This window comes from Sorex araneus, chromosome 6 (genome assembly GCF_027595985.1).
Source record: "Sorex araneus isolate mSorAra2 chromosome 6, mSorAra2.pri, whole genome shotgun sequence".
NCBI lineage: Eukaryota > Metazoa > Chordata > Mammalia > Eulipotyphla > Soricidae > Sorex > Sorex araneus.
In genome coordinates this window covers 158,284,357-158,302,894 of record NC_073307.1, presented here as the reverse complement: position 1 = coordinate 158,302,894, position 18,538 = coordinate 158,284,357, and the positions used below count along the sequence as shown (strand labels likewise).

At 36.0% G+C, this 18,538-nt stretch overlaps 1 protein-coding gene across 1 annotated transcript; it reads left to right on the top strand.

The window, feature by feature from the left end:
• The first annotated feature begins 205 nt into the window (after nucleotides 1–205).
• Nucleotides 206–16,798, top strand: LOC101555766 (membrane-spanning 4-domains subfamily A member 4A-like). The gene is made up of 7 exons (XM_004620810.2): nucleotides 206–324; nucleotides 4,709–4,862; nucleotides 6,085–6,213; nucleotides 10,114–10,170; nucleotides 11,419–11,577; nucleotides 14,860–14,961; nucleotides 16,679–16,798. The coding sequence occupies exons 2-7, from the start codon at nucleotides 4,725–4,727 to the stop codon at nucleotides 16,796–16,798; spliced, it is 705 nt and encodes a 234-aa protein (XP_004620867.2). The 5' UTR covers nucleotides 206–324; nucleotides 4,709–4,724.
• Nucleotides 16,799–18,538: the final 1,740 nt, after the last annotated feature.

The following is an 18,538-nucleotide window of genomic DNA, read 5'->3' as shown; positions in this document are numbered from 1 at the left end:
CCACAAACTACAACAAAAATCTCTATTTGACAGTCACTTTTTACTCAGCAAATTCACAAAAGATAGCCTCACCCTTGTTAGAGTTACAAATCTCTTCTCATTTCCTAACATAAAAAGGAACTAGTTACCAAAATAGGGAACTGATTATGAACTTTAGAAATACTCAGCTCAGTGTTTGGGTTTAGAAAAACTGATGCGAGAGAAATACAGATTTGCACTGAGTGAGGTTTGGAGTTTGAGAAATTCAAACTGAATGATTGCACCCGAACTGAAGCCACTTTCTCAGTCTTGACACTCAGCAGACATCGAAGGCTTTAAAAAAAGGTAGGCTCAGGGAAGTATTTTCCTAAGCTTTGTGTAGGATGAATTTTTCATTCATTGACAGTAGGATCCCTGTGGTGGAATAAATGGGAAGACTACCTTCCATGATAAAATTGATATTCTAGATTGAGATACATCCAATATGTTTGGGGGAAGAAACAATCATTTCTGCAGAGAGCAGCTTCTAAAGGTCATAGAAGATTCTTAAGTTAAAGTATCTTAAATAAACTAAGATAATTTATTTTTTATTTATTTTAGAAATAAAATTTATTTCTAAATTTTCAGGATCTCTGAAATTTAAACATTACTCTGCCATTAAAAAAACTATATGATGAATTATTTCATAGCTCTTGATGTTCCTTTTCTCATATTTCTTTTCTATCTCTGATGTGTTATTTTTAGACATTAACATTTAAGATAAATTTGTTGAAGAAGTGGGAAAATATGTTTTAGGGCAAAGATAGGCTTTTCATATAAGCCTTGAGACATATGTGGCCCTTTTTAGCTCTCTAACATAGGAACCATTAGTGAGCATAAGGTGAATCTAAACTTCTCGTGAAGAAGTCTCCTAATGGAAGAGATTTCATATATTTTCAGCATTCCTGAGAGCAGCATAGAGAAGCTTATAGGTAATGGTGTCCAGTGCAACCCAGAGAAGGTAGATAACTTAGCAGAGTTGCTGTTATGGAATAAAAGAACTAGGAGTAGATCCCAGTTTGCAGTCTAGGTCTTATCCTCATGGGTCATGTTCTCTATAATGCCATCTTTTCCACCATCAAACCCAAGGAGTCATTTTAAGACTGTTGTGTTTTGTATGCATGTCAAAGAAAGGGCTGGAACGATAGCACGATAGGGTGTTCACCTTTCACGCGGCCTACCTGGGTTCGATTCCTCTGCCCCTCTCGGAGAGCCCGGCAAGCTACCAAGAGTATCGCGCCCACCTGGGAAGCTACCCGTGGCGTACTCGATATGCCAAAAACCAGTAACAGTAAGTCTCACACTGAGAGACGTTACTGGTGCCCACTCGAACAACTCTATGAGCAACGGGATGACAGTGACAGTGACAGTCAAAGAAAGAGGAACAATCCTTTCCGACCATCCTCTTCATGTTTCTTCTTGGTAACCTATGATGGGGATGAAGATGTGGGGGAACAAAACAAGTTTAAAAAATAGTTTTGTACAACAGACCAGTGAGCAGAAGAAAGAAAAAAAATTGTCTTTTATTCACCTTTGTAGCAAAAAGAGCAATAGTGAAAAGACAGGAAGAAATGTCTATAATTTTCTCTGTTGTTTGGGTTTCTCTGGTATTTGAGTGGCTGAGCCTAGGAGAGGAAACATAAGCTTTTGTCTCTAGGGAATTTATCTTCTCTCATTTACACATGAATGTCTATAGTCTGATTGTCAGGCACAATCACATGAATTTTTAGCTAGAGTCCTCTTGAGGGACAAAGCAGCAGCCTTTAGTGACTAGGATCTGATGATAATACCATAGAACTATGCACTGACCATTAGAACCAATTGAAAATGTTATGTTCATGTAGTGTCTCTGCTCCTTGTAGACTCATGTTCTAATTCAAGAACGTGAATAATCACCAAAGATGTTTGAAAATACAGAAACTATCTCCTAAATACTTAAACTGTTTTTTTTCTGGCATGTGAAATATCAATGTGGAGGTTCCTTTGAATTAAGGAGAAATTAACTGAAGTACACATTTAATTGGTCTAAGAATAATCATCAGTTAATTATTTTAATACTACTTCTGGCTTCTATGATGCAAGATGAAAATAATGGATATTTATTTAAAAGCTTATTATCATTATTGGTTAAGAAAGTGGAAATGGAGAGTTCCTTCTGAGAGAGATCAAACTTTGGTCAAGATCAAATTCTGAGGTCACTTGTTGCAGGCTTGAAAGGGTGGAACTTTCTTGATACAGGGTCAACATAGGTAAATGCTCTCATGTAGAAATGAAACTTGACTTGAAAATACAGAGATAAATTTCAAAAAGCATTGATTACTCTAAAATAAAAAATAATAGAGTCAAGATAAGGTTAAAACTTATCTTGATGTGGGCTGAAGAAACAGAATCCTTTTTGATTTTATATTCCAGCAAGAATGATGGAATGCCATAGGTAGACTGTAAAGATGGAAGGGGGGACACAGTTGTTCTTTCACTTAACATTAACACTTTTGCTACAAAGGAGGGAATTAACTGGATTTATAGGGTTATAAGTGGATACAGGAGAAGAGCAAATGGCTATGAAGCATTCTTGATCAATTTCCACTCAATTGGTCCAAGGAAGTGAGAGAGAGAGAGTTTCCAAAGTTCAAAGTGGTTGTGTAGAATCAAAAAGAAAAGAAAAGAATGACTCACTGAATCTGAATTCAATTAGGATAGATAGACTCAAGGACAAGCTAAAGGCTGTTAAACATTGATAACTGAATGAATGATGGAGCCTTTCACTGAAAAAAGAAGCTACCTGGAATCCCTAGTCTAGCCATGGTCCCTTTTACCCTTTGCTCCTGTCACTTAGTATTAGGATAATTTTAAGGCTATAGATTCATGTTTTATAAATATACTTTGTTGCAACATATTAATTTTTTAAAAGAAAATTGTCAAGGAAGATAGAAGTAGCTTCTGCTTATGCCTAATGTTTTAAGTGAAACATGTTTTTCTTAAACAAGACGGAAATGAGCATTACTATGAAATTTATTTACAATACTCTTTCTCAGTGAAGCTCAGTAAAAAGATTTCCCAGAGGGAAATACGAATTAGAAGACTTACATTACATTTAAAAACCAAAAGAAATATTTCGATTTTCTCTAAAGCAAGTCCTTTCATTCTCCTGGGAGGATGCTCCAAATTACAAAGTCTGAATACACATAATAGAGAGCTTGTTAGGCTTAGTTCATTTGTTTACTTTGGTTTAGAGACCATATCTGGTGATGCTCAGGATTTAGTTCTTAAGCACTGGTGTGGTCCAAAAACCAAGGTACTACTACTAATAAGTTAATAATAACATAACCATAATTATTATTAAGATGAAACAAAAGAAAGAGATATTATTTTTGTGTTTTATATATATTAGATTTATTTAGTTTTTTACCATTTTATATTTGCACTATTTCATTTGAAATGGACTGAATAATGAGTTATAGTTTTTCCTTAAATATTTAACAAATTTCTAATCTAATGACACCAATCATCTCTCATCCTTTTGATCAGCAATCACAAAGGGAAAAAACTTTTTCAAGACTTCCTCATCACACAACTGAGAGTCAGACTTGGGGGATTTGGACCTTAGGGCTCAAGAGCCTATTTTGACTTCCTTCCTTCTTTTCTTTCCTTCCTTTACTCTGACACTGAGCCAAGAAAATATTGCCATCTGTGTTTATCCCAGACAATTTTAAGGGGAATCACCTTTCAGACTGTTGAATTACTATAAAAAATTCAAATTGCTGCATAAGGTTGGAGAAGCCTATGGAATTTAAATCCATAATTAAAATGGTCCAATGAGGAGGAATTCAAAATTTCTTTTCCTTGACAAGAATCTACTTCCCCATTTAAGAGTAGATATAAATTAGGGAAAAAATAAAGGCTCAGTAGAACTCTGCACAGGTCTAAGCTAACGCAAGATATACTCAAATAAAAGTTAAATTCCTTTGCTAATGTTCTTGACAATCATGTTGCCTTATAAACTTCCTTGCATCAAAGGGAGAGATTAGTTCTATGGAGACTCCTCTTTGGAACATGGATCAGTATCCTGTTGATTTAGAAGTTACTGAACAATTTGAACTACCCAAATGCTTTCTAGGACATCCAAATTCCCCATTCTACTGGTTCATCTGGTTGCATCTTCAATTTTCTGATCATTTCCAATTGTTTAATAAATAGCCTACATGCCCTACTAAATTAGAGGAGTTACTATCACACTTCAAGTGTTGAGTCACATTTCTCACTATCTTAGGTTGCTTGAGTAGGTGCATTCATCAAATCCTGAACCTCCTTATAAGTTTGAGATGCAAATGACTGTGTTCAGTTACTAGTTTAGCAGCTATCCTTCAAAGAGGACAGGGATAGGGTTTTCTAGTGAATACATAGAACAGAACGGAATATTCAAGTCAGTATGCATAATAGTGGTTGAGATAAAAGCTGAGTGCAGATCTGAATTCACTCTCTAATCTGAGAGCCTCCCCCAAAAAATGTTACTTACCACCTTCACCTCAATCCCAGCAATATTTAACTCTACAATAATTTTTCGAATTTTAAAGTCACATGGTATTTGCAAAGATGTCCTGATAGTTATAATGCAGAGAATCGGAATCATGCAGACTGAGGCTGTCTTGTCATTCCCATAATCGTATGCTAAGTTGCATTTCTATTGTAGCCCCTCCTTTGCTGCCATGACAACCATGAACGGACTGGAACAGACCATATCAGCAGCTGGAATGTCCCAGCCAGGGAATCCTGCTACTCTACATTCATATTTTTGGAAAGGGATGCCAGAGAAATTCTTAAAGGGAGAGCCAAAAGTCCTGGGGGTAAGTTATGGATCTGGGTAAAGAGCAGTGGTTTTGTGAACTCCCAACCGATCACACCTAATTCCCACTCATCTCTCCACCAGCCTCACACTATGTTAGCCTAAGGTTCTGTGCTTGATGGCCAGCCTTTATTGCTTAAAATGGGATATCTTAGTATGCGGAATCATTCTTCTAACTTTATTGGATTTAAAAGGTGATTTAGCGGGGCTGGAGCAATAGCACAGTGGGTAGGGCATTTGCCTTGCACGCGGCTAACCCGGGTTCGATTCCCAGCATCCCATATGCTCCCCTGAGCACCGCCGGGGGGTGATTCCTGAGTGCAGATTCAGGAGTAACCCCTATGCATCACCAGGTGTGACCTCCAGCCCCCCCCCCAAAAAGTGATTTATCTCCATTGTAGTGTTGTGGACCCTGCCTAGAAACTGAATTTCACATTCACAGGAAGAGTACAAAGGAAATGGCTGGACGTGTCCTAGGTCTATACCTACCAGATATTGGTAGCAGTCTATGCTTCTATATTGTTTCTTCCTGTCTGCAAAGTTTTTCCATGTACTCTTCAGAGGATGAAAATTCTTCTGACACATGGTCTGTCTGTGTTTCAGGAGGCTATCCCTAAAGAAAGGGATCATTTAAAGAAAGACAAGGTAGTTCAGGTGAAGACAGTGGATAGAGAAGTTTATGTTTATCCCAAGATTGAAAGCAGTGAGTCTAAGTCATAGTAATACCATATAACGTCCTTATTACTTCTGGTCAGTTACTACAGTTCCTCAGGTTTTACACCCAGTTGTCATGTCTGCTGTACACAGACCTCATTATTATGTCACGGTATTCTTCTCTTTTCTTCTAGATATATTTTAATTTGCAAAACTTCCTTTAGAATCAGCGCTTTTTAAATTACAGATTCCATTTTCCTGAAAAATAGTGAAAAGGAACAATAGTTGTGAATGGAACTGAGCATTATTTTTAGAGCTTCTCTGAGAAGTTTTGGTACATACATTGTTTTTAATGCCTGAAAATAAGTGAAACCATATGTAGATATGCTAGAAAATGATTTTAGTAATATAGTATTGAATATAGTATTGGACACTTCTTTATATAATAAATCTTACACAAACCTATGAAGAAGATTCTCCAAAGAAGAAATGAACAATAACTTCGTAGAGGAACGGACTGATATAGGCATCATTTTTTGCAGTGTGTAATGATTCTTTACCATTTCCAGGTTGTGCAGATCATTATTGCCATGGTGAATTTCAGCTTTGGAATAATAATGATGTGCACCTCATTTCCTTTTTATGGACCGGATCCCTTTATTACGTACACTGGGTACACAGTTTGGGGGTCTGTGAAGGTGAGCAGAATTCCTTCTAATACAATTAGAAACAAGAAGACCGTGTTGTTAATGTCCTGAATTTAGATGTCACATCTCAATCCCACATTGTGGTTTAACATTTGAAAATAGTTAGGGAACCTACTTGTAACTCATTTTTCTCCTGTTTATTAATAATATGTAATTTTAAAAAAACACAGAAAGCTATGCAGACTTCACATATAATGTGTTTCATTCAGGAATATTATAGCATCATTAAGTAAAAGACCTAAACCAGGATGGATAACATATGAAAGAACTGGCTATTTTCCCAAGAATTCCAGTGGCTAAGTATTTCCAGGTTTAGTTCATTTATAAGGAAGTCACGAAGGACAGCTGACATACATATCAGAGTTGTTGAAGACATTTGTATGTTTGTTGTTATTTATATACACAAACATTTTCATTTCTTTAAGCAAATCTGAGTAAATCTGAGTAAAGCAATGGTTGTGCCATTGTTGATTTTGTGTCATGAGGCTTCACCTCCAGAATTGGGAAGGGTTCACTGAATCTCAGGGGAAACTAAATTAAATACTCAGAAAAGAAGAGAAGATATAGATGGTATAAAGGCAAATTACACTGGTTGGTCAATACACTATCAAGACAGAACAAATAGATAACATTCTAGTAGATTTTCTCTTTTTAGTTGTATCAAAATAATTGTAATTAAATTAAAATTTAAGAAGTTTTTTAAATCTCCTAAAACAAAATTCTGGAGGGTTTCTCTGCAACTTGAGCGTATAAATTGAATTTGAAGTATTGTGTTGTTTACTAATGAGGAAATTGTTCTAGCGTCTTGTGGTTTCCAGTTATTAACAGTTGAGAATAAGGTACTTATTGTACCTTACTGGAAAGTCTTACTGAAAAGGCTTGTTCTTCATCTTCAGTTTATGGAGTTCAAGATTCATTTTATTTTTTCTTGCTTTTATGGTCACACCTGGAGATTCACGGGGGCTTACTCCTACTTCTGCACTCAGGAATCACTCCTGGTGGTGCAGGCGATCAAATGGGATGCCAAGGTTTAAAACCGGGTTGACTTCATGCAAGACAAATGCCCTACCTGCTAGACTATTCCAGCCCTCAGTTTAAGATTTAAACTAGGCACTAGTTTAAATCTCTTCGGGCAGTAGTTTACTTTTGAAAAAGGATCAGTCACTGTCCTCATTTAATGGTGGAGGAAACTGGGAGTTGGGGCAATTAAGTAATTTATTCAAGACTGAAGTGATGGCACAGCGGGTAGAGCATTTGCCTTACATGCAGCTGATCTGGGTTCGATTCCTCTGTCCCTCTCAGAGAGCCTGGCAAACTATCAAGAGTATCCGGCCGCACGTCAGAGCCTGGCGAGCTACCCATGGCATATTCGATATGCCAAAAACAGTAACAAGTCTCACAATGGAGATGTTACTGGTGCCCTCTCAAGCAAATCCATGAACAATGGGACGACAGTGCTACAGTGCTATTCAAGATCATGCAGTTGTTGTATCCAGGAATAAGAACTCAGTTTGTGTCAGTCAATTCCATGTTGTAGACATCTAACCACACTGATAGTCTATTCCTTTTTTCACTTCCTTTCAAGACCACTTTGGAAATCAGCTTTTAGAATTTATGATTTGCATTAAGAGACTGCTAGGAATTGCAGAAGCCGTGTTTGTCAGTTGAAGAAACACTTGGTGTTATAGGAATCCCACTAAATGAGTCTCTACGTCATCAGTAGAACAATTTTTGAGCACTCTTAAAATTCTTTCAGTTTTATTTTGAAAACTCACCCTGAAAGTGACTTCTCTTAATTGCTGGCTCAGTACTAGAACCAGTATCAAGATGCAACCACAAATTTCTCTTACATTTGTCCCTTTATCCTCCAATGCAGTGATAAGACCTTTATAGGATTAAGATAAAAGGGTGGTGGGAGGGATACTGGGAACAGTGGTGGAGGAGAATGGGCACTGGTGCAGGGATGGGTAAACAATCACTGTATGACTGAAATGCAAACACGAAAGTTCATAAGTTTGTAACTGTATCTCACGGTGATTCACCAATAAAAAATAAAAAAAGAATTGATAGGAAAAAAAGGATTAAGATAAAAGGGAGTGGAGGGAATGAGAGGGAACCTGGGGACACCGGTGCTGGCAAATGTACACTGAGGGATGGGTGATGGAATACTGTATGACTGAAATCCAATCACGAGCAGCTTTGTAAGGGTCTATCTCACAGTGATTCAATAAAAAAGTAAAAAATAAATTAAAATTTTTTAAAAGATTGAATATAACTATTCCCACATAACAAGGGTTTTTTGTGTTCTTTTGGAATATTACATTATCATAAATATAATTTTTCTTGTTTTTTCCTCTCAGATACCTCATTTACAAATTTGTAGCTATGATAAATGAAGTCCTCTTTATAATTACTATGTTCAAACACATGAATATTTATATTACATATGCATAATTTCTGTTTATAATTTTGCCTAATTTTTCATGGTGTCTCTAAGCTGTTTATTAGTTGATAATCTGGACATTGCCTATAGAACTTCTATTTGTGTTTCAAGTAGAGTAATTGTAACAAATTACTTAAATTTTCTTATATAATTATTTTTACTAATACACGATAGATCACAGACTTACAAGATTTTATTTTTATTACGTTTCCCCATGTTTTCCCATTTAGACAAAGATAAAGATTTCTAGACTAAAAGGTGTTTAGTCTAGAAAACACCTATGCTATAAAAAAATCAGACTTGATAGTCTACAAATTTTGTTTGTCAATGTTACAGAGGCTGCCCTACCAAAATTTGTTTAGAACTGTAAACTAGTGTTTAAGTCATAAGTTTTGATTAAAAGTGATTAATTTGGAATAGTAGAAATGTTGGATTTTATTACATGTCTTCTCAAATTAAAATATTAATATTCATTAATGCTAATGAATATTCTACGATTTATTAGTTTCATGAGTTACAATAATTTCAAATTTAAAAATCTATACAATTAAAGAAATACCGATATGTCTATAATGGATTTTTAAATTATAAGATAAATAATTCTCTGCTATTTTTCCCAGAGGTTATTTCACATCTGTTAATCCTTTCTGTACCTTTTGAAGTTTGTTGAAGATCATACTGTTTCATTGGATTAGTCTCTTTTTCTTCTTGTATTAAGATGCAATGTCTAAAACTTCAAGTACAGGGGCTAAGGCATCTATCTTGCACAAGGCTTATGCTGATTCAATCCCCAGCACTGTGTACGGTCACCTGAACACCACCAACAGTTATCACTCAGCACAAAGCAAGAAGTTTCCCTGAGCACTGTCCTGTATGGCTCCCCAAACCCAACATAATTAAATAATTTTTTAAAATAAAAGAAAATTTGGAAATCCAACACAAAAACCCCATTATTTTAGGACCATGAGTCCACTCAATATCATTCCAGTTATTTGAGCTAAATGGAAAATAATTTCCCAGTTGATGGAACCAAATTGGAATAACCTAGTGATGATCTACTATGGAATTTAAAAGTTGTCTGATACTATTTTAGTTTCAACATCTAATAATCAGTTAAAGAAAATAGTATTTATTTTTGATTGGCTTATTAATCTTGACATTCATTAATCTTTAGAGATATCAGGAAGTTGGGTGCTTTTAAATTATTTCAAGATCTTCAAACAGTTTAAATGTCATCACATCTTACGCATCTGTATAGCTTCATAAATTCCCTGAAGCCATCTAGATTTCTCCATCCTGGGGGAAGGCTTAATTATTTACAAAAATTTATGCTTCTTCAAATATAATTTAGTCTCTTACAGACATTTATTTATTTTGAGGTAAAGTATAGTTATGACTTCAATTATTTAGTAAAAGTTTTTTACCTGCACTTTTATTCTTGTTACTAGTTCATTGTTTCAGGATCTTTGTCAATTGCAGCAGCAAAGAGAACTACAAAAGGACTGGTGAGTGACATTTCTTGTTTGTTACCATAGTTGTTCCATCCAGAAGAATTATATTGTATTAGAATTATATTAGAATAGAAAACATGAAGCTGCTTTCTAAAAATCCCAAGAGACTGATTTAAGTAATTCAAATATTATAAGTGGGAGAAAGTAGAATTCCTACTATAAGAATGAACAATTTGGGTGACAGTTGTAGAGACTCTATAAAAAACTTAGAAATTCTTAAGAAATATCCAATCATATGAGTCAAATTAACCGGCACAGACTTTTTGGTATGGCATGGCATTTATTGACTTATTGATAGAAAACACATCCCAACTCTATGCAAAGGAAATTTTTATTCCATTTTCAATTGAAATAAATTCACAATAAGGTCACTAAATGAAAAGAAACTAAGAATAAGCCTCAGACAATATGTCTTTTACAAAGCCAATGAAAACTAAAAGTACAGAACAACAGATTTTTTTCTTGGATAAAGATATTTGTGTTTTCCTCACTCAAAGGATAAATATCAATCAGTGATTATCAATATGAATTTTCTGAATGTCTCTTCAATCTGCCTCTCTCTCATCTCCTGCAAAATCTGTCTCATGTGGGGCTGGAGTGATAGCATAGTGGGTAGGGTGTTTGCCTTGCACGCGGCCGACCCGAGTTTGAATCCCAGCATCCCATATGGTCCTCTGAGCACCACCAGGAGTAATTCCTGAGTGCAGAGCCAGGAGTAACCCCTGTGCATCGCCGGGTGTGACCCAAAAAGAAAAAAATCTGTCTCATGCTACAACTCTTAAACCTCACACTTCCCGTGGAATTTTAGTTCATGCAAAAGGCATTCAAAACTTCACTATAAGCAGAGCGTGTGAGGAAAAGGAATCCAAAGCACAGGGAGATAAGATGGAGAAATAATGAGGTGTGAGAGTTAAACTTAATGTAGAAAATAATTGAAGGTTAAACATCTGAAACAGACCATGCTAAGAAACGAACTCACTTGGAATTACACAGTTAAAGGATAACCCGTCTGGCAAGACTACTGAGGAGATAGGAGTTTGCCCCAAAGACTTAACTGTGGAAGCTAGAGGGTCATATTTTAGTTTAGTCAAGTGTTTTGAAATGAAACACTATGAAGCAAGAAGCAAGTTTAAGAGACTGAGATAGAGAGAATGGACCTTGGTGACCAAGAAGTGTTGAGCATAAGGTAGGAACAACTAAGGGTGTTGTTGGATTGTTTAATTTATTTTCATTCCTTTCTAGGTCCGAGCTAGCCTAGGAGTGAACGTCACTAGCGCTGTGTTGGCTGGAATAGGGATTATACTGACTTCAATCAGCTTGAGTGCTTTTCCATTCCGTTATCATTACTGTGGCTATTATAAGGTGTTACCCAATTGTCCCATGGTAGCATTTATTTTAATGGTAAGTAAATATTCTAATCATAGAATACTGGAACCATGTCTTAAGAGTCTTAATTCTGATAAAAAGTAACAAGCAGTATATCCTAATTAGTGAAACACTTCAGAAATTTGGATATGATTGAGAAACGAGATGATATGTTATTGAGGAGCCGGACACAGATTTTATTATATCCTCTGAATTTTCTCTATGTTGTTGAAAAATTGATAATAGCATTCATAGCTATATAACATAGTTCCTAATAGTATTTTAAAGATTTTGCACATATTTTCTACTAATTTTAAAGCACCTATATGTATGCAACACTAACCTATATAAATGTCAGTCCTTTTGCATCCCTAAACCTCCTGATGGAAACTGATCATCCATTGATTCTCTAATCATCAAATTAATTTACTCTTAAATATTACTGACAAGCGGTAAATAATCCAGTATCTCTCTAATCATCTCTAGATGTTCTGACAAGATTAACCACATTTAACCGCAACATCTCAGTTGTGGCAAATTCTCAACCTCTGTTCTGCATTTGCTATTTTTCTGCATCACATTCCTTCCTCTAGATGTTATTTAATTACTGTATTTTTCAAATTCCGTGTATACCAGATATCATAGGTAATAAAACTTTTGGACATTTAGACCATTGGTCAAGGAGGAGTGAGAAAGTTACTGTAACACAGCATAGACACCTGATAATCAATTAAATCTTTATAATGAACATACAATTACCTTTCATGACGTCACTGAGTTTTCTGGTATTTCCCTTCCATATGAGCCACTGGATTATCACTATACTGTTTACTTTTTTCTCATTGTCTCCTTATCTCACCTGAATTGGAAACTTAATGCCCTTCCTATTTTACTATTAAGATTGGTTATTGTATTTTCTTTATTCCGAGCCCTTCATAGATGAATATTAAATATGTTAACATCAATAGCCTGTTTAAGTGACTTTACTAAACTAGTTTACTCCCTTTGATATTACTATAGGATATGAACATCTTTTTTCTTTCTTTCTTTCTTTTTTTTCTATTGAATTACCATGAGAACAGTTACAAAGCTTTCAGGTTTAAGTCTCAGTCATACAATGAACAAACACCCATCCCTTCACCAGTGCACATGTTCTACCACCAAAATCCCCAGTATACCCCCATCCTAACCCCCACCTTGCCTGTGTGGCAGATGATTTTCACTTTACTCTCTCTTTACTTTGATTACATCCAATGTTTCAACAGAAAACCCACTATTATTATTTGGAATTTCCCCCTAATCATCAGACCTGTCGAAAAGGCATCATTTGATAATTTGTTTTCTATTGCTGATACTGAAGAGCAAATGATGTCGTATGGCCTCAATAGCAGCCACGCGGTTTTGGGTTTCTGGTATTTTAGTAATTATGTCCAGAGGGATTTCTGCCAGAAGCCGCTGGGTTCCGAAATTGGCTTATGTGCCTCTGGGATCATGACCATTCAGGAGTGGAGGAGCCTTTCGTGGGTGGCCACTTGGGGTCTCGTCCAGGTGGGGAGCAGCACCGGTTCTGTCCCCCCATCCCCAAATTTCCCATGCACCCCCGTCACTGCAAACTCGTACCTCCGTCAAATAGGCTCTGAAAGATTGTGGTCACCATGCTGTCATAGAGGGGAAAGGCCGAGGGACAAAAACCCTTCCCTTCCCGGGGCAGCACGGGGCAGTAGCTTAGTTCACAGTCCAGAAGCATTTCTGCCAGAAGCCAATGGGCTCTGAAATTGGTTTGTGTGCCTCTGGGATCATGGCCGTTCAGGAGCGAAGAAGCCGATCATGGGTGGCCACTCGGGGTCTTGTCTGTGTAGGGAGCAGCAGGATATGGACATCTTTGATTCATTATTTTGCCTACAGCTAGTTTGGTTTTTTGTTTATTTACCATTTGTTTACAATTCAAAATATTTGTGCAGTACAGTTTCATAGCATACCAACATAAAGTTCTAATGCCATTTACCATCTTCCGATGAAATCTCTTTAGTCATTTCCCCCAACCACTTCACCTTCCTCTCTGTTAACCACCATGTTTTATCAGTCTGAGTTCATTTTGTGGTGTTTTATATTGTTTGTTATATTCCATATGTGCATATGATTATTTGCATCTATGACTTGTTTAACATAGTATAATCACTTCAAGTTCAATTCATACTGCTCAATGGCAAAGATTTCTCCTTTACAGGAGCTGACTCATAGTCCACTGGGTGTACGTACCACAGCATCACTACCTACTCATTTTTTCATGGAAATATTTTTGATTTTTGTCTACTATGATTAGCGTTGCAATGAAAATGAGTTCATATACATTCCCCAAATAATTTTATACTCTTTGGATTAATGCCTAGTATTAAAATTGTTGGATCATATGCTATTACGTTTCTTAATACTTTTAGGACATATTGTTTTCCATAGAGATTGCATCAATTTATCTTATACCAATGTCAGATGGAAGCTATCAGTTTGTTTACATTTACCCACTTCACTAATACTTGTTTCAACTCTTTTTGGTAGAAGAGATTCTCACAAATATGAAGTGAAACCTCATTGTGGGCTTTTGCACTTCTGTGACGTTTAAGTGATGTTTAATATTTTTCTCTGTCCCTTTGAGCCATTTGTTTGTATTCTTTGGAGAAGTCTTTATTCAAATCTTCTGTCCCATTTTTACTGGGTTATTTGGTTTTGGTTGTGTTTTATGAGTTTTTTTTTAAGATAGTTTGGATAAAACCCAAACTGTATTAAAAATATATTTGAATGAAAATATATTTGGATAAAACCCAAACTATATTAAAAATTTATGAGTTTTTTTTAGTATAGTTTGGATGTGGGATAGACAATTACCCCAATTAGTAGTAACCATTTTAATTTTGAAGTTTCTTATTTCATAGCACAGTTATGATCTCATTGTAATTATTATGTACAAGATCATACTATCGTATCAACTACACAAGCGTGCCAATATTTGAAAGGAATTTGTTGAGATTGCCTTTTTAATTTCACCCTTTTAATAGAACTTTCACATTCCATGATTACAATATAACTGGGGTGTAAAATATGAGGTAAGTGATGATTTTGTTAGAGAAAAAGATGAGAAGTGGAGGATAAGTCATATTCAGCAAGTGTATGGTGTATGTTTAGGTCATATTGAAGGCAATTAAGAGCCAATTTTTCTGATATATGGCCAATGCTTTTTCTTTTTAGAGTTGCAATAAGTGGTCAGTGTTTTGAACTTGTCATCTCCAATCCTCATATTTCTTTCTATGAATTTGTTTCAAGGGACTAGATGCAGTAGTGCTCATTTTAAGCGTGCTGGAATTCTGTATTGCTATATCCCTCTCAGCCTTTGGATGCAAAGTAATCTGTTGTAACCCTGCTGGAGTGAGTATTGGTCTCCTTTGGGGATGTTAATATTTATTTCCTACTGATGTGAAATATTATATATAAATTCACGGGTTTAGAATAAAACACGTTTATCATCTCCTAGATTCAATGGGTGAAAAGCCTGAGCACCAAGACGAAGAATGGGACTCTAAGCAATCATTCATATGTACTTTGCCAGGTTTAATTCCAGCAGTTAATGCATACACTCACACCAACACCTCCTGGTGTAGTCCTTGTGTCGCCTACACATTGTCAATGTGGCCTCCCCACAACAACTAACTACAACAGAGAGTCAGTTAGTTTGATCAGCTGTCAACACACACTAGTGATATCACATTATACACACAGGTCCCACCCACACTCAAGGGAAGATATTCATACAAGGCCATGAATCACGTGGATTATAGTCTTAGGCTCCTGCCTACTGCAGCGGATAAAAGCTGATTTTCCCCATTCTTACTCCCTCAAAGTTTCTCTCTTCCCAGTGTGGATCTGGGAAAATTCACAATGGGAAACTCCAGAAAATCAGATTTTAGAGATTTTAGCTAATATCTTAGCTTTCCCTAGGATACAGAAGTCAGTGTTCAGCTTAGCTATCAGTGGAGGCACATCTCCCTGTTCTCTTATCCTAAGACCTACAATGGTTCTCCCTCATTGCTAAGCAGATGGAGTTTGACATAATAACTCGAGATCAGAAAACGGAAGGGGAGAAAATCAAGCAAGTCACTAGGAAGAATAATATAAATATTTTCCAAGATCCAGGGTAGACAAATCCCAACATCAAATTATAGAATAACCATACAAGGTTAATTGGTGCTTGTTGCCATACATTTGTACCTACTTTGGTGTATGTGTGTGTGTGTGTGTGTGTGTTGGGGAGGGGGGAGACATATGTATTACTTCACCCTCTTACAGTCCTTTTCCCCAAAAGAGACAGAGTAATTCCATGGACTTTCGTATTATAAAGTTTCTTGAAGTTAGAGGGTATCAGAGATTCCCAATGAGTTTGTAATTTCATTAAGGGATGCATTTAATTTTTATTAAGTAAAGCATTTGGTCACGGATCTAAGTTCTCCTTAATAACCGTCATACCATAGCAAATAGGTTTGTCTACCCTTCTGCTTCAAAAATAGTTACAGAGTTGGGAAATCTCAATAAAGTTGATTCTACTAATCCCACTACTCAAAGAATTGCAAAACATCAATACAAAAGGACTGATTTTAAGGCATATAATGCCAAAGTCTTTTTCTCCAGGCTTCTCCCAAATTTCTTTATCTGATCATGTCACATACTGTGAATGAAGAGATAGGCCACAAGTCTATAGTTTCCCAATGACTCCTTCCTATCATTCTGAGTCAGTGTGGGTTTTGAAATGTCTCGGTCATAGTCAGCAAACCATGATTTGAGCAAGTTATTGCCATTAGCGATCAACTTTATTTTGAAGAAAAGCCTATATTTTCTATAGAACCTAAGTTTACCCAGTTGTTGGAGACCATCACCCATACTAAAATCAACTTACTGAAAAGGCAGCAACTGTCAGTAACTCATCTAGATAGATTTGATCTAGAAAATGCCTGAGTAATAATGTTACGTTTAGCTTGAGACAGAATTCAAAGAAAACTTGATTCTGCAAATGATGCCATTCTGTGAACAAGAGAAATCCTAGGAATAATTGATTTACTCACCATTTATGGTTTTCTGATTGATCTCACAGGTTGTATTCATTATGCCATCAAATTCTCACACGGCAGAAATAGTATCTCCTGAACAGATGAGAGGCAACTTGATGCCAGCAACGGATCAACAGAAGAATGTTCCAGAAGACTTATATTGATTACAGTGCTTAAACCCCACTTGAAAGCATATATAATTTAAATCATGTTCTTTTTTATCCTGCTTCACAAGAACTCATCAACTCATTTCATTGACATTTCATCAACAATAGCAAAAGTTAAATAAAGAAACTGATTCACGAGTCACTGGTGCTTTGAAAGTTTTTCATGCATCTTTAGAACCTGATAAAGTGATATTAGGATGATAAATATTTGACAAAGGGTAAGAGGCATTGTTCCATTGAGATTTCCCTGAAACGTACATATTTCTACTACCCAAGACATTTTCCAACACTACAGCTTCCTTTCTGTAACTTGGAAATATAAGATATTTCCACTTGAGAATCATGGCTTCCTCCACTTTTCTCTATGGCTGCATAATATTGATTTTTGATGTTTCTTGCTAAAATTTTGTGTGTGCACAGTTTGGGAGCCACACCCAGTGGTACTAGGTGTATTGCTCTTTGTGACACACAGGGGACCATGCTGGGTGCAAGACAAATGCCCTACCCACCATACTGCTATATTGTAGCTCCAGCCTCTTAAATGCTGATTTTCTTAAGCCACCTTATGGTAGGTGCCTTAAGAACTAATTCATAAGACACTTGCACATTTCAGCATTACATTTACATTAAAATCTGGTATGCTGGTACCTGTTTATCTCAATGTCTTTGTTTAGTGATTCAAACTCATGCTCAAAAATAGTCTTCTCATACAATACTATAAAATTTTCAGATCAAATATGTACATATTAAAATTAATTACAGGGCTAACGAGGTTGTAACAGGTGTTAGGCATTTGATCTGAGCATCACCATGTGTGTCCCCCACAAAACAACAACAAAAAAATGAAATGGCATCTTTCTTGAATACCATCTTTTAATTTGTCAGATAAAAAACTATTTTTTAAAATTATATCATCTTGATTGCATGGTGAATAGGAAACAATGTTAACCACATTAAGTTTTGTATATGGTTTTTAAAAAGCTGATGAGGCATTGGACTTCCTTTTTGAAACTCTGAGCTCAGTAATTTTTCAGACCGAGTTTTTCACTGACTTTTGAGATTGCTACAACTCATATGACTTCTAGGAACTTAAACTGATTAATCATGCAGCACTGATAACTTTTTTGGTGTCCAGTATGTACATACACTAGGAAGAGGAATAAGCTCCGTCATTCCCCTGTGAAAACTGCTGTATATTTTTGTTGTTCATTTCTGCAAAACATAGCAGTTCCACTCATCGAAAATGTCAGAGAAACTTGTTCTATCCTTTCTCTGTCTCCAAATACAGTTTCACACAAATCAGTAGTGCTGGCATTCAGTTCTGGAATATCCACATACCAATCCACATCACAAACTGGAATCATCCCAACTGGAATCACCCACTTCCCAACCTGGAATTTGTAATTAACTTCATTTATGTCATGAGTTCCCTCTTCTTTCTCTATCTTCATTCTTTGCACTCTCTTTCTTCCACTATTTCTCACTTGCTGAATAGACAATATTACTTGTTTTACTTCCCAAAACAAGATTACAAGATTACATTCAGAGTAAAAATTTGATTTCACAATTAAATGGCCTCAACATAATTCTAGTTTGGTTCTAGTTTAGTTTGTTTTGAAGTTAGGAATGAGCCTTTGAATGATGCAATTTTTTTGCTTATTAATTGCTCATGTAAATGGAATCTAAGTTCTGACATTTCAAGTAGGCACCATTAGAAATTTTACAATAAATTTGGTT